Below are 24,137 nucleotides of genomic sequence, written 5' to 3'. Positions count from 1 at the left end.
AAGCAGGCTAAAACCATGGAATTACTGTACCTTTTTCATTTATATGGAGTTTTTATATTATACATTTGTGTTATTCACCTGTTATTTGACTTCTTTTCAGCACTATACACTGTTCTGCACTTCAGAGGAAGGCATAATGGTCTTGATTTGCACCAGGGTTTCCTCTACATGTAATTGATTGTGGCGCACCACCACGGCAAAATAAAAGCCGCCACACCTTCAGAATAATGTTTTTGGGTTTTTTTTACCTTGTTTTTATGTTGTTTTATGTTTATGTTAATGTAAATTATTGTATGAAATGTGAATTTTGGCACAAAACATGGTGTTTTTCATGAAATGTGACGCTACGCTGCAAATACCCTTATTTTGAAAAACCAACACCGGAGTCACCACCTGCCTGTCTGGCTGCGGCGCGCGAAAGACGAAGAGAGTAGAGACGACAGTCCGACGTGGAGGGAGAGAAAAGGGTGAAGGAAAGGTACCTAAGCTAGGTTATATTTGATACAGATTTGTTCAAACCCGTGAAAACGACCCTAATGTTATAGATGGATTAGGCTACAGAAAAAATCCTGAGTCGGGATCAGTGTTGCCACAGTTACCTTGAAAAAGTAATCTGATTACTGGTTACTCCTTTAAAAAGTAACTTAGTTACTTTACTGATTACTTGTTTTTAAAAGTAACTAAGTTAGATTACAAGTTACTTTCGAGTCAACCACGTTTAAGGGCAGCATTTCCTCTACAACATATCGCCCGACCAACTTCTTCAACTCTCCCCCACTTACTTGTTTAGCACCGAAGTCCAGCTTTTGTTGTTTGGGAGGTGGGGGACCTCCTGCAGAAGTCCAGCTTCTGTTGTTTGGGAGGTGGGGGACCTCCTGCAGAAGTCCAGCTTTTGTTGTTTAGGAGGTGGGGGACCTCCTGCAGAAGTCCAGCTTTTGTTGTTTGGGAGGTGGGGGACCTCCTGCAGAAGTCGAGGCCGTTGCTTTGCTCGCAGCTCTCTGCTTAACACCACCTGGTGGGGCTTGCTCTGTAAACTTAACTGTGCTGTGCTGCGACTCCAAATGTTTCTTCAAATTTGACGTTGTGTTTTTGAAGCTTGACAGTACTTTGTCGCCAGCACAGAGTGTACAACGAACCTTAATATTCTCATCTTTAGCTGACACGAACTCAAAATAGTGACTGTATTTCCAGCTCGATAACGCGCATCTCTCACCTCCCTCCATTGTTGATGTGTTTGTGTTGCTGCGTGGTGTTACACGTGAGTTGTCCTCATGCTGAAAACGTGACTTGTCGCATATGTGACATCACTCCCCGAGACGCAAGAAGAAAGCAAAAATATATATTTTTACTAAGGAAAATGACACAAATAATAGTGACACACGGTGACTTGAATAAATAACTTTAATCTGATTACTGAAAAAAGTGGTCAGATTAGCATCACTGGTCGGGATAAATGTGTTATTGATTGGTTAATACAGGATACGCATTATTTCTATCATTATTTCAGAGAGATTTTTATTTTTATTTTATTTTTGTACCATTGACACTTGTTAAAGAGAGATTACTTTAGGCCTAATAAAGCATGTCGAGTCTTTGGTTATACAGTAGAGAGAGATATTATTTTGTTGTAGATTAATTTTTAACTGTAAAACTTAATTTTCTATTGATAGAGGAAACCCGTTACGTTTCAGATACACGTTTTGAACAGCACGACATAACGTTAGCTTAGGTAATGCCCAGGTCATTTTCTGCCATGACTCTTTTCTGGTTACATTTTCAGATGAGTATATTAAACTATTTTCAAAAGAAGAGAAAGGTTCCAGAGGAAGAGAGTCAGGTAACGTTACATAAAGGAGAGGCTCAATGTTCTTGATTTATTATCGTGATGTTATTCCCTCAAGTCAATAGAAATGATAATGATGTGTACCGTGATAAGTGTAATATTTAAATATTCCTAACGTTTCAGTATAGACTAGTTTAGTTATTGAAATATATCTTTAATTTGTTGTTGTTGTGTTTGTTGTTTTGGCCTAGTGATACTGCAAGATCCTATTTTCAATTATTATTTTCAATTCATGTACCGGAAACCCTATAGTAAATAATGTATTTAGAAAAACATTCAGTTTGAAATAGTCATAATTTCACATTTCAAAATTCATGTTGTCGTCGTCGTTGTCACCCCCCCTCTTCCACCCGGGCAGACCTCCCCCACGGTTTAAAAAAATCCTGGAGGAAACCCTGTGCACGCTTCTCTTTACATGATACTAGTAGGTAGTATTTATTTGAATTTACATGAGCCTTGAACTTGTTTTTTATCTTCATCAGTTTCTGTCATCAGGGGGCCAAGTATTTTGGTTCGAGAGTGGGATTTGGTTAATGTGACCCAGTTTGCCTACCACTGATGAAGAGAGTAGCCCCATTCACACTGCTGTTTGCATGCGGGGATCCTGCGCCAATTCTCCGCATCCGCCTCTGTGTCAAAGTTTCAGATGCGGCGAGGGGTGAAATTTCCCTCCGTCTCTGATGCGCCTCCGGAGGTAGTTTTAGAGGTGCATTATTGGCGAACTGAACCAGTGTGAACGGATAAGCCGGCGGCACAGAGCGGGGGCGTGTCAATCTGATGGTGTTCACTGTCTGATAACTAAACAGGTCCTTCACTCAACAAAATATAGAGAAATGTCCCACAAAGCAACGTTACAGGACCAAACAACAGTAACGTAGTAACTGGTTGTGTCTTTGGCAACTTATATGAGGAAAAAAATACCGCGGTTATATGTGGAGAAGTGTCTGTCAGCCTGTCGGTCCTACTGACTCTTCTTCACATTTCTGCCCGAAAAACAGCGTCTGTCCCTGGCAAAAAACTTTAACTCACCAACTGTTTGTCACAGTCACCGTGACGGTCACCACGTCGGTCAGCCCTCCACCGAGACTTCAGTGAACTTTCCCCCAGAAAACAGCATCCCTCCCCGCAAGTGACAGAGTCAGACAACATCCTGTTTACTGATGGCGATTATGTAATTATGTAATTTAGAGAAAAACGTAACTTTGTCACTTTCCAGGATGTATGGTGGGTCAGGGTCTCAATCACAACACATTATAACAGCATCCATATGATTATAAACAGTCAGTGTGTACATGTTTAGATTAACAGGTAAACACCGGGGATCATCACCATGACGTGTATCGTCACGCCTCTTTTGGAGCCGCGGCGCCGGCTTTCTGTGTGAATTACACTCTGGTTCGTCTTTTACGCCAGAGCTGCTTGGTTCTGTGTGAACAACCAACGGCGAAGAATTGGTGAACCGCCACTGTGGCCATAATGCGGCGTCTCTGTGTGAAAAGGGCTAGTGAAAACAATATCCAAGTTAAGTTAACTGCATTTTCACAAGAGCGGTAAGCAAACATTTAACTGATACTAGAAGTGAGTACTTTGACAAACCTCAATACACCACTACAATGATAAATAATTCTTCCTTAATGAGGAATGTGATTTTTTTTTTTTTTTTTTTTTTTTTGTAGCCATTCTCTAGTGACGTCAAAGCTCTGGGATTCTGTCTCAGGGATCAATTTCAGGGGATTCAATGGGGTTAAAGTCAGGCGACTATGATGGCCACTTTAGTGTCTTCCAGGACTTCTTCTGAAACCAAGCCTTGGTGGACTTTGAGGTATGCTTGGGATCACTGTCCTGTTGGAAGGTCCAATGACGCCCAAGCTTCAGCTTCCTCACAGATGGCATTTTCTCCCAGGATTTCCTGATACTTGATTGAATCCATCTTGCCCTCCACACACTGCAGGTTTCCAGTGCCAGAGGAAGCGAAGCAGCCCCAGAGCATCACTGAGCCACCGCCATGCTTCACTGTAGGCAGGGTGTTTTTTTCAGCGTACGCTTCATTCTTCCTCCTCCACACATACCGCTGATCCATAGGCCCGAAAAGTTCCAGTTTTTTTTCATCGCTCCACAGAACAGAATCCCAAAACCTCTTTGACTTATTTATATAGTTTTGAGCAAAATTGACTTTTCTTGTGCTTTTGGGTCAGTAGTGGTGTACGTCTTGGAGTTCGGTCATGGAGCCCTAAAGCGTTTAGTATGCACCTTACTGTGGAAACTGAAACCTCAGTGCCTGCTGCCACCAAGTCTTGCTGCAGGTCTTTTGCAGTCAGTCGAGGGTTTTTGACCACCTGCCTCCTCAGGACTCTGGTGGCAGCCGTTGGTAGCTTCCTCCAGGTAGTGTAGCCACTGTTCCTTTTAGGGCTGTGCAATTAATCGAATTTTGATCGTGATTTCGATTTTTGGGTCAAACGATCTCCAAACTAATATAATCGAATTGAAACGATTTATTTGGCATTTTTCGTTGTACAGTAAGCCTAGAGATTTTCTGAAAGAGATGCGCATGGTGAGTTTAAGGTTTTTGCCGGGGACAGACGCTGTTTTTCGGGCAGAAATGTGACGAAGAGTCGGTCGGACAGACACTTCACGTATAACTGTGGTATTTTTTTCCTCATATAAGTTGCCAAAGACACGACCAGTTACTACGATACTGTTGTTTGGTCCTGTAACGTTGCTTTGTGGGACATTTCTCTATTTTGTTGAGTGAAGGACCTGTTCAGTTATCAGACAGTGAACACCATCAGATCGACACGCCCCCGCTCCGCGCCACCGGCTTATCCGTTCACACTGGTTCAGTTCGCCAATACTGCGCGTCAGACACCAATCTCAGACACACTGTATAATGCGATTCCTTAACCGTCAAATTCGGACAGGCACAAGAAAATAACAGCTGCCATTGGATACTTTATAGCTAAAGATATGCACCCAATCGTTTGTCTTATTTGATTTTCTAAGTATATTTATTTTATTCATTAAAAGTTTTATAGAAATTGCAGAACAGTTGGATACATATTTGTACATTATTTTCGATTTGAACATTTTGTATTTTTCGATTTGAACATTTCGTGTATTTTTTTGAGAGAAATGCTGAATAAATGCATCATGTTTCCAAACTCAAAAATAATCGTTTAAATAATCGTGATTTCAATATTGACCAAAATAATCGTGATTATGATTTTTTCCATTATCGAGCAGCCCTAGTTCCTTTAATTTTAAACTTGCGAACTATGCTTCCAACTGTATCTCTAGGAACATTCAGTGCCTTTGCTATCTTTTTGTATCCTTTTCCTTGTTTTTGCAAGGCAATGATCTCTTCTCTGAATGTTTTGGACAATTCTCTTGACTTAGCCATATTTCTAATATGCAATAAAATCACCAATGTCACCATCAACAGTCCAGGTATTTGAGGTGTTCTATCTCAAGCACACCTGATGCAACTAATGAAGCCCTTGATTGGTTGCATCAGGTGTGCTTGAGACCACATCTGATTTGCAAATGTGTCTCTTATGAAGAATTCTATTCAGGGGGTTGAATATTTTTGAGACTGCAGTAGTCATTGAAAGTAGGATTTAGTGTTGAATTTGGATAAAATCCTTGTAATATTAGTTTATTTAAACTTAACTTAAAAGCTCATCTTAAGAATGCTTTCAGGCGTGTTGTGGTTCAACTCGAGACACCATGGCGACTCTGAAGTGCTGTTCAGCCATGCTACCACAGCACTGGACTGCTACGACTCAATGCTAAAGACTCTTGAGTTTCAGTGAAAGGCCACAATGTCCTTGTCTCTCATAACACCCTTTATCATCAGTAGTGTCCAGACATTGGGAAATCTTGTTTGGGCGTCATGTTTGAGTAAAACAGGGATGCATATTTTAACCTTGTTACTTGCACAATTATACAATGCTACACCTCTTGAGATAGAAAATCAAACATGAAGCCAAAATGTACTAAATCTCCACACAGTGTGGGGTAGTGATAAGAGCTCTTTGGGGTCCAGACTCAGATCTGTGGTCAATTAGTGTACACGACACTCCTCCCCAAATTGATTCCCATCAAATATTAATGAATGTGAACCTTAACCAGAGTCCTCTGAGCCAAGCTGAGGATAGGCATGGAGACACTGCTTTGTCCAGCATGTCTACATCAAACAGTCCACCGTTAACAGCCACAGACAGGGACAAGGTCCAAGATACCTTTTTAGATAAAAGGGATTTCCAGACCAAAACAGAATCACTATTGGAATGACCTCACATAGTTGCTACTTAGCACTGAATTTCTTTCAGTTTGCTGCCATTAGGCCGACTGTGTTCCTCAGTTGTGTGATAACAGTTTGGTAAGAAAAACAGTAAGAACTAGAATGGCACTCAATAGACTGCATACCTTCGCCAGGGCCCAAGAGTCCCCTTTTGTACTCACTAATAGATACCACCCACAAAAATACACATTATTGATTTCATCAGGATCCATGCATCATTCCATGAGAAATTAACAAAAATGCCATGTCAAGATAACATGAACTAGGAGGGCCGAGGTGAGTTGTTATGATGTGACCCTATAATTCTCACTGTAACGATAAGATTTATGATGCTGACATATGATCATAATGAAAAAATGAGTAACACAAATATCAGTAATGTTCCGTTGTAGGGCTCTTACCTGTAATGATTCCTGAACAACTGTAGCTTGCTCTTGGTTATACAAGGCAGTGCAACCGAATGACTAAAATGCACATGTGAAGGCACATTGTAGCGGGGCACAAACACTTGAACCATATGCTTAAATACTGTTTTCTCTCTGGCCGAGTATGGTCACTTATCCACAGCCATAAACACTAGGACATTAGTTATTACTCTGGTCTGAATCTGCAGTGAGAGGCTGCTTGAACACTTAAAGAAGGACTCCATTTTGAGGGCTTTTGAGAAACAAAGTGCTCATCCATCGGTTCAACATGTCAAATTAAAACAAGAGAAACTTACCTCATGTAGCGAGTCGCAGCTTGGATATTGGATGTTAATAAGGCCCCTAAACAGAAAATGTCAAATTTTGGTTTGTGCAAAATGTCTTTTTCTTGATTACCAAGACTCCATGATGTCAATGATTGACACACTTCAGTTCTAGGCTGGAACTCAATGCATAGAAGTAACTGTACTATATGTGTGTATAGTAATGTAGTCAGTATAGTGTAGTAAAGGTTTCCACTCTGTGTGCGTTGTGTTCTGTTTTTATTCCATACACAGACTACATGTCTGCTATTACAGCCTTTGGTCTAGCATCCTACCTCTCCCCTAAATGGGTCCTGATACAGTTTGATGTAGGAAGAGGCCTTCCACAAGTAGCCCTAGGGGCAGCACAACTACCTTTTACCATCACAAACATTTTGCCACACCTCCTCTTAAGTACTTTACCCACAGTGCATTAAAGTCAACCCCCATGACACCTGGCAGAAAATGCCTCTTGCCCTTTACAACCACCAGCACTCTTTGCTCTCCACAATCCCGGAGCTTCAGGTCTCTATCTTCATGAAAATCTCAATCAGTGGGCAACCAGGCCCCACAGCGGGACCTTGTCTGAGCATTAACATATAATAACAAATACTTGGCCTTGATTTAGTGGAGACCCTGCCTAGCTGAGTGAGTTGCTCCATTACTTATCCCAGAACAGAGAGCCATTTCATCCCTCCTCCCTATCGCTCCATCCTATTTGGGATCTTGATGTCTCTATCTGATTCTCTCTTATCAGCCATTGGTGATACAGAACACCACCTTGGGTAAAGTAGGGCCAGCAATGAATAATTGACAAGCTGAAGGCCATTAAGAGCATCAGCCTGAAGGGAAGTGGTCATGTGACGGACAGAAAGGTTTTTTTGTCACATTACGTTTACAGCCGAGAAGAAGAGTGTGTGTGAGTCACTTGTTCAGCAGTGTGGGTTCAGATTGATGATGGGAAACCATGCTTCATAATAAGAGCTTTTAAATAACCAAAACATGTCTATTGTGAAGAATTTATAGGAAATTAAATGTGTTTATCTCTGAATTAGCAGTGCTTTGTTAGCAGCTAAAGTTAGTGCAGTTAGCTACAGTACAAAGCACAGCTCTCAATGGTAGCATTAAAGGTAATGATGAGTCAGATGTCAAGACCTTTACATTGTCATACCACAGACCTAACTCACTAGATTATTACCACAAGTGGGCAACTGTATAGCTGTTATCAGTGAATATAAGTATTTTTCTACCTTTCTTAAAGGTTCCCTGTAGAGTTTTAGTTGGCTTAGAGTATTTTGTTTCCATGAGTGGGAACTTGTTTTGTTTCTCGCATGCACACGATACACATTCCTGCCAATGATGTCACACTATCCTTCATATCTGCAGATGGCAATAACATGCCAAGATATGCAACAAAGCACCTGCAAAGACAGGGAAGAGGCCACTAACAAGTAAACATGTATGTCAATATAACATTAGTTTGTTTACAAGGAAACTTAACATGATACCTCCAATGTAAGCTGAAGTGGTTAATTTTCTCTTTTTCTTTTCTCTGACTGACAAAAAACAAACATTGAGGACACAACAAGCGACGTTTGTGATTATGCTTGATTTAAACATACTGTTACTATGTACTGTATACCATAAAGGAATTACAGTTTAATTGATTAGAAAGTTATCACATGAAGGTCCTCCTGAAGTGACCATTCCAGACACTATAACAGTTAAAATAAAAACAGTTAGGGCAAGTGTATGCATTGCACCTGTTCCCCTGTATTTCTCTGTAGATGTCTAAGTGCTTTATTTCACACAGAAGAATGGTGTCAGGACACAGTCTACTCCTGCATCACACATCCTCAGTTTACTGAAACCTTCAGCTGTACAGTATCTTCCACCTTCACCTAGTTAGAGTGAATTGGCCACTGGCAGGAATTAACCAAAACAAACCAATAAAGTCAGATTAGAATCCTTGCAAAACACATGTGCAGTACTCATGTTGCATAATTCTAGTCAGGTATCATCTGCTCTGTTGATGGAAAATACATGTAATTTTGTGCATAAAATAAATAGGGCTGTCAATGTTAACGCGATAATAATGCGTTAGTGCAAATTCCTCTTAACCCCGTTAATTTTTTGAGGCGCAATGAACTTGTACGTTATGACCCTCGGCACCCCGCATAGTTTGGGAAATCAGGAAGCGATGCAGCAGTAACATTGTGGATGTCAAGAGAAACAAATCTCCTTGAGCAGAAATGGATAAAGAAAAGGCTCTTTTGAATGGCAAGTTCAGCTTCAAATCCCTGCCAGATGGTTCTCTCCACAAGAACAAAGTTATTTTTCAGCTTTCTGTGTCCAACAAATAATTCAAAGTACATAGATGTTAAAATTACAAACATTTAAGAAAGATAAGTAGCAAATTGTGACATTGGAGAAGCTGGAATCAGATAGTCATTTTTCATTGAAAATTATTGAAATGATTAAATGATAATCAAAAAATATTCTGTGCATCGTCTAATGGATTCATCATTATAGCTCTACATAAAACAGCATAGTAAGCTAAGACTACATTTTAGATTTGTAATGGTGGTACTACTTGAAAGGACGTCTCACTGTTCAACTAGGACTGTTTTGTTTGGTTGGCAAGACTGATTACATCAGCCAGTTTGCATGTAGGGTACGTATTCACCTACAGCAGTGATCAGCATTAGATGTCAAGACAATCACGTTGGTAATGACGGTGGTGGTCTGGTTGGTTACGTTGATGCTGCTGTGTCAGCTTAGCTTGTGAACAGGACTCGTGACTTATGAATACCATTTTGAAGTGTATTACTACAGACCAGAGCTTATGGCCTCAGTGTGGACGTCAGTTGTGTTTGTCCTTCTGATTTTATTTAATTTGGAGGATTTTTAGATGCTCGAAAATGTGAAAAACTCAATATTTCACAACTAAAACAAAAAAGACAAGAGTAAAAGCAAAATTGTGTGCACCAGATGCACCAGGTTGGGAACCATGGCCATGGACAATGCATCTCCCCAAACTGTTAAACAGATGTTTTCAGACAGCTTAGATTTTTGTGTGTGATATAGATTTTATTGACATTAAATTAAAATATGTGTATGTGTTCTTTTTGTCAATAACATTGCCTGCATCTAACATGACGGTGAAGCTGAGCTACGTTCGCTACACTCAGTCTTTGTCTTTATCAGTTTATGTTCCACGTCAACACTTAACAGCCTCATGGGTCTTGATGGAGTTACCTAAAGTGATTCCCTACCCATTTGTTGCAGAGTGGATATTTGGATCGTGGCCCGTCTCTCAGAAACCATCCCCACCATCCTCCTGAGATGACAAAACCAGCTCACTCTATTAATCATGCAGGAGACTATACTTGCGTAGTGTAAAGATTCAATTGCAAAGTAAATGGAATAGAGGGAAGTGAATAGCTGTATTGAGGTATACAGAGTCAGACAGGAAACATAGGAAGGGAGAAGCTGGACTGCAGACGGTAAATAGACGTACATGGGGAGAGAGCGTTGTTTTAAAAAAATGATGGAATGATGGAAAACTACCTATAATGCAAATACTAATCCGCAAATTACATTAGGATTACATTTCTGCAGTGCTTTATCTCAAGTCTTAAACTAGCGATACTGGTGAAGTTGTGTTTTAGAATGTGCCATAATTTTGTGATTTAAAAAATTGGATGGTAGAAAAAGTATTGAACATGTGCATGTTATGAGTCCCACAGCTGTCCACCTACATTTATTAGACTGGTTAGGACTCTCAGATCAGCACAAATGGAAACCACATTGACCTTTTTGCTAATGTTCCAATGTGCCACTTTCACTGGTTTCATTCTGTCGTATACACTTTTTTTGGTGTGCCATACATTTCCATCGTGGATATTAAAGAGTTCTGTTAAGACTTAGTTTAGTCTTAATCTTTAACATGCACTGTAAACTCTGAGATAACTGCTGTTCTACATTATGTTCAGTCTACTGAAGTCTTAATACTCATTAAGTCACTATATATTGTTCATTACAGCTGAAAAATTAGTGAAATGACAAAGAAACAAATCTGCAATGAAAATGCCAAATTATTTACAGTTTCTCAAACGTTAATATTTTTAAAATTTGAGAATTTGTGTTTTCTCATTTTTCAATATTTTCTGACATTTTACAGACAACATGATTAATCAAGGAAATTAATTGGCAGATTTATCAAAATAGAAATAGTAATTAGTTTAGTTGCAGGCATAGCATAAATTAGCATGGAACCTAATTGTAAGGTTAAAAAAACCTGCAACAGAGATGCTATCATTCACACATACCATTTCCCCTCATGTTCATCTGTTTGAACAATCTTGTAAAAAAATGGTGGTAAACTTTGCTTTTTCTCTTCTTCTTTTTGTGGTATGTTGTGTTCAGCAACCTTTTATATCCCCACAATCTGAAATACCGAGAATCTATCTCAGACTTTCTGCTCAATCACACCCAATCTGACCTTAATGCAATATGGTATTTGGAGTTTGTAAAAATATCTAAATGTGTCTCAGTCATTTGTTAGCCAGATCCAAGTCTGTTACAAAGGTTTACTGTACTAATGGAATCTACTAATAGCATGGAATCAGTGTGCTAAACTTTAATCATCATCATAGAACTGACATCAGATCCCTCCTGTTGGTCAGTGGTGGTAAACTTTGATTATTCCAGAAAACAAAAGCTTCAGTCTAGGAGCTCTAATCCCCTTGCTTGTTGAATATTTAATTTCAGACAATTAATAATTTATCAAGAAGCCTGACTTTCCCTTAAAACTAACAAGTGGGGGTAGATGTTATCCAAACTGTGGAACATTCTAGATGATGACTGGCATGTTACTTTGACCTATCGCTTTGTCTGAAAGCTTGATGACAGGTCTCCCCTTTGACATAGTCCATGAGATTAAACTGAATAACCGAGCGTGAGTAATCTATATTCAGTCCATATGTTGAGTTTGAGATGGGCTGAGCCTGGATGGTAAATCATATGAAATGATGACAGAAGAATGGACTGATACTGTGAGAGGTCACTTATTCAGCATATTTTACAGGGACCTGCTGAGAGATGAAGACCAGGAAGTCATCCAGTTTAGGACTGCAGTGATTAGTTGATTGAGCGAACAATGTTATGCATTTAATCAATCCAGCTTCTTAAATGTGAGGATTTCTTACTTTTCTTTTTCATTCATGACAGTAAATTAAGAATCTTTGGACTTTTGACTGGACTAAAGAAGCCACTTGAAGATGTCACTTTGGACTCACATTTTTTTTTTACATTTTACAGACTAAACGAAATAATGTGCAGATTAATCAATCAAGGAAATAACCATAGTTGCCCTGGTGAGCCAGTTACATACAGAAAACAGAACTGAGAGATTGACTAGTCTGTTGTCAACTGGGCTGTTCGGGGACAAATCGAGCTAACTGTGCTAATGCTGTGACTACACTGATAATGTCATGCATTGGCAACTATTTCACTTGGTTGTAAGTATAAGGCTCGAAGGGAACAGTGTGTGAATTAATCACAGTAAATTCCCAAAATACGCTGTGGATCTGTAAAATTTGACATGTACCAGAAATAACTTTTCAAAGTCTGATTGTTTAATTGCTGTTAACTTCATAAGTTTAAATGAAATATCCATTTGAAGTACACAGAAACAAGTACAGCATTGAGAAAAGACTGGGCGCAGAGTGCCCCTTGCGGGTTAAAAGCATGGGATCTTTGGCACTGCAAACATACAGTATGCTTGTACAAACAAGAAAGAACTTGGAGCTGATTGTATAACTTTCTACTTCAGATCCCAGCTAAAACAAACATTTTTTGTTGTGTTGTTAGGGTGGAGAGGTCCACAGACCAGGTCATCAAGCCCGTCAATGTGGAGGCCTTGTCCAAGTGGGTGGGGAAAATCCCAGCTGATGTGGTCAGGGACATGGCCGTCATTGCCCCCATGCTGTCCAGACTGGGTTACGATCCCCATGCCAACCCTCCCAACTATGGCCGGCCTGACCCCAAAGTCCTGGACAACACCAGAAGGGTAAGTGCTCATCGGGACATGAAAATAATTTTTACCATGCTCATGATGTTTTCCCAGCCATTCCTAATGGGAATCTTTGGTGTTTTTAACCACAAGAACCTTAAATAATTAATTTGGATGGAAGTTAAGCAACATTATACATTTAGGAGTAATTTACCATTTTGGAAAATATGCTTATATGCTGCCTTTGTGATAGTTGGAATGTGAAGATTGATACCACTCACATGCTTGTACGATGTGTTTCAGCCACCAGTTGGTTTGCTTATCTTAACATGGAGACACAGGCTCTAGTTGAGTCACTGGCCAAACAAAAATCCAGCACATAACCCCCTAAACCCCCCCTTTAAAAACTCACTGTACAGATTAAACACACAAACTGTGGTTCATTAATTTAGCTAACTTAGCTAACTGGCTGCTGGCAATCATCTAAAGAGGCAGCCCATCAATTGAACATGTTGAGGTTTATCTATAGTATTTGTCATGAGAAAACTGTTGTGTAACGTTGTCTGTGACTTACCCTGATGATGTCATTGTGATGACATCAGGATATCTCATCTGGGGCTTGGAGACGACAAATTTTTCACAGACGGCCTGTGTTACAAACTGGGTTTGTGCAGTTTTAAAAACTTCACCAGGTAGAGGGGGTCCAATAAAGATGCTATCGGGTTGGATTATGCAAAATGGAAGTTTTATTTTTTTTGGAGCTTGATGTATGCTGAGGATTAAAAGTCAGTTTAACTTGGACCGTAGTATACATTTTGACAATTATTTTTTAATCCACCTCTTGTGTGTGTGTGTGTGTGTGTGTGTGTGTGTGTGTGTGTGTGTGAGAGAGAGCGCACGGTCCTCTTTGCTTTAGCAGTGATGTCCTTGCAAGACGGCAAGCCTTCTTATATCTAGGGAAGGCATTTGCTATTTTTGGAGCAGAATATATTTTATTGAAATGTTTTCCTCAAGTTGAGCTATCAGGTGACATGCTCTGAAGCTCCTCTCTTTGGGTTGTGCGGTGTATGTGTGAGCTAGAGGACAGTATTCTCTGTTTCATTTTTATCTGTCACGGTCTGTGGAGGCGAGGTTTCAAGGTCCTCCTGGTACTTACCGTAGATGCCCAATTTCTCAGGGTATTAATTGAATTGGGCAATAAAAGAGGTGCTAACATCAGTAAGTCGTGATAGCACTAATTTTGAGACATTGGTTACTTTAAATCATCAAGAGTACTTAGAGGAAGATGACCTCGCATTGTGCACTATCCTTGAGATATTAGCAGAGAATCTAGGAAAAGAGCAGCTGTAGTTTCCATTAGTTTGAAATTGCCTCCTGTGATGACTTGGTGGTTCCTTTTTAGCTGTGGACTGCTGGTCGACTGAAACGGTCAAGTATTGTATACAGCCATTGATGCAATGAAGACATAAAAAAAAAGTTGCGTTGTACAAGTGTTTTTTATAGTTGAATTAGCAGTTTAGTGGTGACACAGATTGAACAATGTCTGTCCATTGACTGCAAATTGTATTTTCCAACTTTGACCTCTCCACTGTTGGACTGCTATCAAAACATTTCTGGCTGATTTGTTGCTGCAAAGCACAAAGCCTGGAACTCTTTCCAGGTATCTAGGTATTTTCCTAAAACATATTGCCTGTTCAGCCACAGTGCCTGTTATTGTCCAGCTCAAACACTTATTCATAGTTCTCATATTTCCAGGAAAAGCTGAGACATTAAAAAGAAGTGTACCAGAGAGAACTGAAATATTTCTCTACTTCAAGCTAGATACTAGATACTTCCAACCAGCAAATGTAAAAATGTACCTTCAAATGAAGCTGCTGTGTGTCTATGAGACACTGATTTCTTCATGGTTGTTCTGCACAATTACAGCCTTCATACTATATGGCCAAAAGTTTTTTATATGTTACTACTTACCAGATGACATGTACACTGACACCAATATATATTTGATAATATCAACCGATATATCAGTCCAGAAGATCTAGTTTGGTCTAGTAGTAGACTAACCTTATGCGGCAGATAGACTGTTACTCAAAACCATCTGGGAAATAGCTGTACGACACTGCTTGGAAAAAGGCAGGCACCTTTAAAACGTGCTAACTTGAACCAACCAGTCAGCACTACCTGCAGAAAGTGTTGCTGCAGCCAGTTGAGAGAAGCTCAAAAACATCTTTCCCACCCAGAAAAGCCCTCAGTGTCGTTCTTTGCTATTCTTTCAGTGAAATCAGCTCTCCACTTCTGATATAAATGATGCCTTAGTAGCTACTAACCTCTTGAGAAGCCAACATTGTTGTTTTGAAAAGGAACAGTCGCTGTTCTTTCTGGTCTTCACACCTCAACCACACCTGAAGCTGCAAGTACTTCCTCATAGGATGCTGACTGTTTGAACCACTGTGGTTTGGACACAAGTGCACAGCTTGAAGTCTGGCAAGATGGATTTGTGAGATCACATTTCACATAGAACTTGACTGGCCGATATTAACCCAATCCATCACCTTTGGGATGAAACACTGACTGCAAGCCAAGCCCTATCATCCCACATCAGTGTTGTACCTGACTGAGGCTCCTGTGACTGAATGGAAAGCCCGAAACCCAAAAAACTGGAAAATGGAGCCTGTTGTAGCAGCAGATTAATGTCCATAGTTTTGAAACAACTTGGGTGTCATATTTAGGTGTCAACATACTTCTGGCCAGCTATTGTCAACTGCTAATCTAATATTTCATAGCTGAGTATTTAAACAATGCTAGTGTCAAGCTATGACTAGATTAAGAAGATAAAATAGACGGTTGTTAACCTAGCTTTCCATCTGCTATTAACTCATACACAGTCTCACACACAAATATAAATATATATATATTTAATCCTGTTACTCATCCAAAAGACTGTCAGTTCGTTTTTACATATAGGTATGTCTCAATCCTGCTACTATTTTCTTCATAGGGGGCTCACCAATTAGCGAGTTATCCATGATTTATTTTGTTTGGATTTTGGTTTGGACACTGGCTAACATGTGGCCACACTTGAGGGCCCCACCACTGACCCAATGTGGGACACTCCCTTATGGGAGCTGTGACTTTACAAAGCCCCGCAAGTCTCTTTTGAATCGAGCCTCTCCATTGGAACCAACTGTTCTATTTTTTCCATGAAGCTTCATTAAATACTGTTCCCTGTTTGCTGTTGTTTTATAATTGTTCTCTTGGAGAGAGATTCTCACAGTCTTTATGTCATCAGGAATGTTGGGTTGGAAGATATTGTTTTGGAAAATTTTACGAGACTATGAACAAGCAAGTCCTGAAATGTATTTCTTATAATGTAAAGGGGATTCTTAACCCGGTGAAGAGAAGCGAGATTATATCCAAAATGAAAAAGGAAAATGCATAAATTGTACTTTTGCAAGAGACACACCTCACCCCATCAGAGCATGAAAAACTAAAAAGAATGGGAATCTCAAGGGTATATTATTCATCTTAGAAATCAGGTCGACAGAGAGGCGTAGCAATCTTAATCTTACAGAAGATATTATTCGAACGAGACAAAGAAGGGAGATAATAGTTTCTGCAAAAAATGACAATGTTGCATATTGGTAATATTGATTTATCAGATCATGCCCCTATCTCCTGCACAACAATCCAGGTAGAACACTGTGGATGCTAAATACAAGTTTTCTAAATAACCCACAATTCAAAACTCAAATGAGAAATGAAATAAAAATGTTTCTAAAAGACAATGATACTGGAGAGGTAGACTCAGCTATAGTAGGACACCCTAAAAGCAGTAATCAGGGGAAAAATTATATCTTTTTGTGCCCAAGAAAAGAAACAAAAACAAACAAGACTAAAAGACCTCAACAAACAACTGAAAGATCTTGAGGCACAACACAAAAGAGAACAACAAACAACCATAATGATGAAAGTAAAGAAAAATTGAAATTAATTGAACATATTATACTCTAAGGAAATTGGAAAAAAAGATGGTATTTACAAAGCAAAAATACTATGAGCCAGGTTCAAAATCAACAAAACTTCTGGCGATAAAGCTACAAAAACAACAAGCTGATAACACCATATATAAAATAAGGGATCCGGATTCTAAGACGATAAAACATAAACAAGAAGAAATACAAAAAATGTTGAGAAAATATTCCAAGTCGCGATATACACATCCACAACTAGAGGACAAACAACAGATTGCTAAATTCCTGAGTTCCCTTAAGTTACCCGGGTAAGTAACATTTATGTCATGGAAAGAATTACTTTCTCCCTCCGCCTTCAGAAAAAAGTGTTCATTAAATTCTGGACTAAGTGGATTAGATATATAAAGCCTTTACAGCCAGATTTTGTGGACGTATGAAAGACCCTTTTTTGCTGTTTGTATCTAACAAACTGTAATGACATTTGTTTTAGCTCCTCATCAGTCTCCCCTTGTTTACTTTCCTTCATGCACAGTTTTCCTCTCCCAACCTGTAAATAGTTTTTGTATGTAGACAATATGAGGACTGCAGAAGAGTTTAAGATGACTTTGTATGCATATTTGTTTTCTTATTTCAATAGCTGTCCTAATGATAAAAAAATTAAATATATAAATAAAACTGGTATTACTCTGTCTCAATTGAATTGCATCAGTGGCATGGTGTGTCACAATAACTGAGGCTAGTCATCTCATCAGCAGTGTTTGTGCTGTATGTGTGTTTGGTGTCGTTTGTTTCTGTCCTCTCTTGGCCTGTGATTTATCATGCTACAGTGAATTTTCCGCAAAGCATCAACACTATTTCCCCTTTCAGCTGGAAGTGTCTCCCCGGTCACAAAAAGCAGTGACTTGTACTGTTCATTAGCATAACCACACTACACCCAGGGGGCGAGAATCTGCACACTCAGTGAAACCTAAATACCCAAGGCAGACTGTTCACTGTGTGGGGACAGGCTGTGGCAGAATACAGACATGTGAGCAGCTGACTGTATAAAGGAGCACCAGCACTATCAGAATGAATGTGTAAATAAGAAAATGTGTTTCTATTTTGTTCCTGATTTGGGAGGACATTACACAGTCAAACACATATCCAAAGTGATGGTTTATTACTAAATGTTGCTCAGTAGGTTATGTGGTTTGATTTTCTCTTTGGGGAAAAGTTAAGAGCCATTCCAATAGTGCTTATTGGGATTGTATTTAACCCAGTTTGGAGTGTTAGCTACTCTTCCCTACTTTCCTGAAGCATTTGGATTGCTTTTCCATTTGTTTGAGGGGAACCAAAAAGGGGGGACGAGGACGCAAAGAAAGAATGAATTTGATGCACTTCGTCATGTTGTCAGGACTGTTATGACTCAAACGGAAAACATTTGCAGTGTGAGATGTGAGGGGAGAGGGAACTTCTTTTTTTCGCGTGGGTATTGGTTGGAAGAATGTGTCTGACCACAAACAGAGATGGAAACTACAGACATGGTGGCAGAGTTGCAAAATACCTCTTCATGTGCTCTCCATGAGGTCCATATTATAGTAGTGGTAACTTGTTCATATAATGGCTGATGTAGCTGAGTTTACTGTTCATACATACTAAATTAGATGTTGACCTTATGATTCAAAGCTACCACTGTAGTCATAACTTCCTCTGAACATCAGGAGTCAGTTATAGTACAAACCGTGTTTGCCATTGATGCATTTATAGCTAAAATTGTTCAAATCTCTCCGGAAATATCAGAGAAATACTTCTAGGCTTTATCCTAGGATGATGGGAAAAGGCGTTTTTATTGGTTAGACTCAATAGTCTGACATTTTCTTGCCTTGTTTGCCTTTAAATCCCGAATCACATGAGAAGGATATGTCTCATATTTGTGCATCCAGCATAGAGACAGGTAATGGCCATGTTTAGCCTAGCGTATCACAAAGACTTGAATCAGTGAGAAACTGCTGGACAAACTCTGTCAAAAACATATTTGTCTATCAACTCCAACGCTGTAATGACCAGGACAGATGCATAAACAATGTGTATGACATTTCCAACAAATAAACATAACATGCAGTCAGTGAAACGTTTCACAGTCTCAGTTTTCTAGAGCCAAGATATCTGCTCTGATTTGTTGGGAATGTTTCCACTGCCATACAATTGAAAGGTGAAATTCCACTACTACTTTGCGGTTCTTTTCACTGATGGGCTATAGGCTGGTGAAGCAGACAGAAATATTGATATGCAAACAGGTGATTAAGGGTTATTAGTATGGTAATTATTTTTTGGGCCTTATCCGCCATGCCAAAAGCTATAACTCATGAGGAGGTTATGCTTTTGCCCATTTCCGATTGTTGGTTGTTTTTTAAGCAGCATTGCCCCAAAACTTCTGAATGGATTTCCACAAAACCTGAATTGAGGTTGGGTCTTTGGCCATCAATAGACCCCATTAATGTTTGGTGTTGATATTTCTCAGGGTATAATGCATGGATCTTTTTAGGTGGCTGGTAATTACAAGTACAATCTGATGCAGATCCTAATAATAAAAAATAGAAATGAAAAAAACTGATCCAGCCAATTTGAATATTTTTTAATTGTTATTGGATTAGACTTGATTATATTAAAGGAGACTGTTGGGCCTTGGTGGAGGTATGCTCTCCAGTCAGTGCCATTCTAGTTTACATTATGTCACCCAAGGAAGAGCCATGTAAGGTAATTTGTACAGTCAGCATTGCCATGTAGTTGACTACATCACTCTAATGGTATGTTCACATCGCGTGGATCTGCTGGGCAATGAGGTTATGCGAAAGTTTAGAAACAGACGTTAGAGGACATTAAATACCACAATCTCTACAATTCACCTGAAAAGTAGATTGTAGACACCTTCAAGATCAATCTCAATCTAATCTTTTTGTTCAGTCCTGTACCTTGCAATTTAATCTTTAATCTTTACATTTTTATAAATGCTGGTACAACTCTAACGTAATTTGCCTTCAATTATTCAGTATTCTTTAAAAGTACAAATCAACGTTTCCTCTATATACATTTAATACCAGTTTGTTGCACTTTTCTTGCTTAAGAGTACGTTTGATGGCAGCTTTGATGTCCCCCTCAGGAATGAGAAAATATCCTGATTGTTGTCCCCCCCCCCAGTTGTGAAGTGAGATATCCGCCCTTGATCTGGCCCCTTGATGTTTGAGATATTGCTTGCAGTCATTGTTGCCATTGTCATTGCAATCTGTTGTTGATCAGCTGCATTAAAGTCAACTGTTCCTAAAACCACAATGTCTCAATGTAAGTTAACTGCAAAGCAGCACATCCCCCAAAATGTTTGGCTGTTGTTGAGTGTCCATATTGTATGTAAGTAACCAGTTTTCTAATATGGCTGCCATATGTTCGTGTGCTGGTTAGATATCAGTGCTGTTCCATGCCAGTTGTCACCATGTTGTGTATGTTAATGCTTTTCAAATGTGCCTGTGGTTCTGTTGACATATTTTGGATGCAGTAAATATCCATGTCTCTGAGTGTTGATTCACCCCCCCCACCCCCCCACCCCCCGCTCCCTGAAATAGTTAACTCTCCTCACAATAGGCTTATGTGTCCTGATGACAACATGTGCATGTCGAAGCCCATTTACTCAGATTTATGCTGTGTACATCTGCAGGTTATTAGTGTGATCCCCCTGCATCAAACCCAGCTGCAGAGTTACATTATTGTTTGCTTGGCCTCCCGCTTCCCTCTCTTCTGGGCTGGAGTTCCTGCATACAGAGGAGCCTCCCCAAAAGTGACCAGCCTCTGGTCACTTTGTTTAAACATGTCAGTGTGCTAATTTGGTTTAACCCTGCAGCATCTGCATTTCATTTTGTGTCTTTAATTGAGCATTATGGTTTAATTTCCCTCTAGGCTGAGGTACTTAAGCTCAATAGTTTTTGAGAACTGTCTGCAATATGTCTGTAGAATCAAGTTTTGAAAACCTTAATGCATCAAGAGGTATTTCTTGATTTAAAGCTGCATCATGTTATTGTATTTTTTACAGCTGCCTGGTTACACATAAAAAACATAAAAACATTTCAACAGTGGATTCAGTAGATGAAGGGTGTGTTTTTTTATTTTATTGAAATGTTTAAAGGTTACATAATCTCAAAAACTCTTCTGTGTTTGACAAGTCTGGTTAGTTTTATTAGAGCAGAAATAGACAACTTTCAGATTCATGGTATTTGAGACACACACACATCTGGCAACCATCCCTGAACTGAACTGAACTGTATGATGAAGCCACATGTGGAAATGCTCTCTCTGCTGTCTTGAATTTTCACCCAGCCCCATCCAAATATTTACCCTGTGTCTCATCTCTTCTTCAGCCCTGATTTCACCACAGAATATGCGGCCTGGATCGAGCTGCTCAGCAGAGAAATAGTTTGGAAGCGGCCATAGCTCACAATGTTTGTTTGTACTGTGGAGATGATGTGGATGATTGAGGAAGCTTGACCTGTTGAGAGCAGCCTTATCTCTGTGGTGCTCTGTGGTAATCCTTCTACGCAGTGTCTGCCCTGTGGTCAGTGCAGTTAACACAGTCAGTGCATATCTTCCCAAAAACCTCTGCATTTCTATTGACTTAACCCAGAACGTTTCCAGGGATTCATTTGCAGACATGCAGATGTAGAGAGGAGGTTTGTGCGTGTTTGCTCATTTTTGTTCACTGCACTCGTTGTTGCTGCATATGAAGGCTATTAATAACCATCTGCAGTTACAGTTATTTTACCTGACCCAAAAGCATTGGGTTTCAGGTTGGCTTTAGAAAAATGTTGTTGTAGAAAGCCAATATTGCCATTGTGGTTTGAATTGTGATTAAATTATAAATTAAACCTCATGACTGCATTTGTGGTCTACACACAGTAATTAATATATGATTTTACCAAGCCACATCACAGACATATTTACATAAATAGAATCTGATAAGAGATTGCTGTTGCTTGTTGCTGTGGTCCTAATGGTCTTTTAAATTAAGCTGTTTTTTAAGAAAGAAAAAGCATCCAATTTAAGCACATTTAATATGATTTTTCATAAGGGCTCAAGGCATTTCTAAATAATATTCATATATAAACATAAATAAACATTTAAAAGTAGTATTATATTTATTGAAAACAGTTACATGCCAGTAACAAAAAAAACATGAATGTTGAGCCCTGCAGGAGGTGAATTTAATGATTGTGAGCTTAAAATTTGGCTTGCTATTGTTTGTTGACATTTTGTCTTGTCTCTTGCACTTTTAACATTTTTTGTGATTTGGATTTAAAAATGATAATCGTTCACTCTTTGCTATGGGCTAGGGCTCAGGGTGTTTTTGGTATTTGGTTATTAATGTTAATTTTTAAGAATTTCTCAGTTTCTCTCTTTCTTCTTCTGACTGACCAATAGTCTGTATCCAAGGGGTTTGTTGTGCCTTACAACTCTATTAAAGAATCTGAGAAAAGAAAATTATAAAAAAACAATACACCCTCGCCAAACCCAAGCATCCTTATTTTGAAATGAGATCTCCACTAATGACTTTGTTAAACTGACAACACCTGGACTTCTGCTCTTCACTGCTTCAGCTCTGACTGCTGCTCAGTAGAGGTCGTTCCAGCTTGCTGTAAATGAGGCTCTTCGGGCTTGTTCTCTTGAAGCCGCAATCAATAGCTTTTAAGTGGCTTTGCAGTTGTGCTGATCCCTGGTGAGAAATGGATATTGGGATCAATAAGTTCTCAGTTTCTCCACAGTAACAATAATGAGATGAGTTAGTAGAGAGATGTGAAACGAATGTCTGTAGAGTTCCTCGTGCAGTGTGTTTTGCTTTTGGTCTGTGGCTGGACCTCTTCCTTCATATTGATGTGAGGACCGTTAATGATGTGCAGGCTAATCATATTGTAGGCTAATCATATTGTATTGATTCAGGACCACTGTCTGTGCTCGGCCATCATGGCGCTCTTTGGCTCCTAGACCTCAACAAAGACTCATATACATGAAACCATCGGCTGGATGAGCATGGAAAGAAGAAAGTGGCTAAAAGATTTATTACTGAATACCTCACATGAAGTGTCTCTTGATTGACGCCTCTTACTCCTTCAGCTCAGATCAGGAGCTGAGCTGAGTTTGTGTTTGCCAGATCTATTTAAACATTCTTTTTTGATTCATAACAGTGACATAACGCTACGAGCAAGTGGTTCTTCTCAAGTTGGACATAGGATGATTAAGGCCTCAGAATGCAGAGAGCCTCAGAATTTTGTGGTCTCTTAACAGCTTCAGAAACCTGGTGGAACCAGGGGACTTAAGTAGGGTTGTTCTGATACCAATACCAGTATTGTAAGAGCCTCAAATACAGCCAAAAATGCTGGATCAGGCATCAGTGAATACTGAAATCTATGGATAGATCCAATACCAGGTAATTTATTAGCCCTAAATCAGGACGCTGCTACTTCCCATCAAGTACCCAGTAGTAGCAGCCAGTACCCATGAATGGAAAGTGACTTTTGTAACTTCAAGCAAATGCCAGCAAAATGCCAGGACCTTTGCTCACTCAGATATACAGTCATGGTCAAAAGTTTCCATCTACTTGTAAAGAACATGTATATCATGTCAGTCTTCAGTTCCAATGATTTCTACAGCTCTCATTTTTCTGTGATGAATGAGTGGAACACAAACTATTTTGTCACAAAAACATTCATGAAGTTTGGTTCAGTAATGAATTTATTATAGGTCTTCCGACAATGTGACCAAATCTGCTGGCTCATAAATATACATACATTCTAGACCTGATATTCTAGACCTGACATGAGGTCAGCCCTAGCAGTTTAAATGTTTTGATTGTCTGTAAATACTGAATGTAATAATATGTTATATTAAATGTAAAAAAATCTTCACACCCTGTTGTTTGAAAATGGTACTATATATTGTCTTTATCCCCAAGTCAAGCTTGGATGATCATTTATTTATTTATTTTTAAATCACTGCAGTCCTAGTAGTGGGTCCTCCTGCCTTCACAAACAGAAGAGCATGCATACACACTCAGTCTCCTGAAGAGTGTCAGTGTGCAGTTCAGATAGAAGAAATTTCCCTGGAAAGTTTCCACCCACAGAGGGTGGAAGTAGCTAAAACATTCTCCCCTGCCGATTGTGGCTCGACACTGGCAGCTTTTCAAACACACTGGGCTGTTACCACGTTTAACCCCCTGGGACCGGGGCTTAGTGACAGGGAGCTGCAGCCCTAATACTGAGGCA

The 24,137-nt window shown here is 39.4% G+C and overlaps 1 protein-coding gene across 4 annotated transcripts in view; it reads left to right on the top strand.

The window, feature by feature from the left end:
- tpst1 (tyrosylprotein sulfotransferase 1) overlaps positions 1 to 24,137 on the top strand; it is a 52,753-nt gene that overhangs the window by 21,009 nt on the left and 7,607 nt on the right. For all 4 annotated transcript variants that reach the window (XM_073487807.1, XM_073487790.1, XM_073487816.1 and 1 more), the window contains one exon: positions 12,745 to 12,943. In XM_073487807.1, coding sequence (XP_073343908.1) covers positions 12,745 to 12,943 — 199 coding nt within the window. The remainder of the gene's footprint in view (positions 1 to 12,744; positions 12,944 to 24,137) is intronic.

Source organism: Pagrus major, chromosome 2 (assembly GCF_040436345.1).
Source record: "Pagrus major chromosome 2, Pma_NU_1.0".
In the NCBI taxonomy this organism is placed as follows: Eukaryota; Metazoa; Chordata; class Actinopteri; order Spariformes; family Sparidae; genus Pagrus; species Pagrus major.
This window is presented reverse-complemented; position numbering and strand designations above follow the sequence as displayed.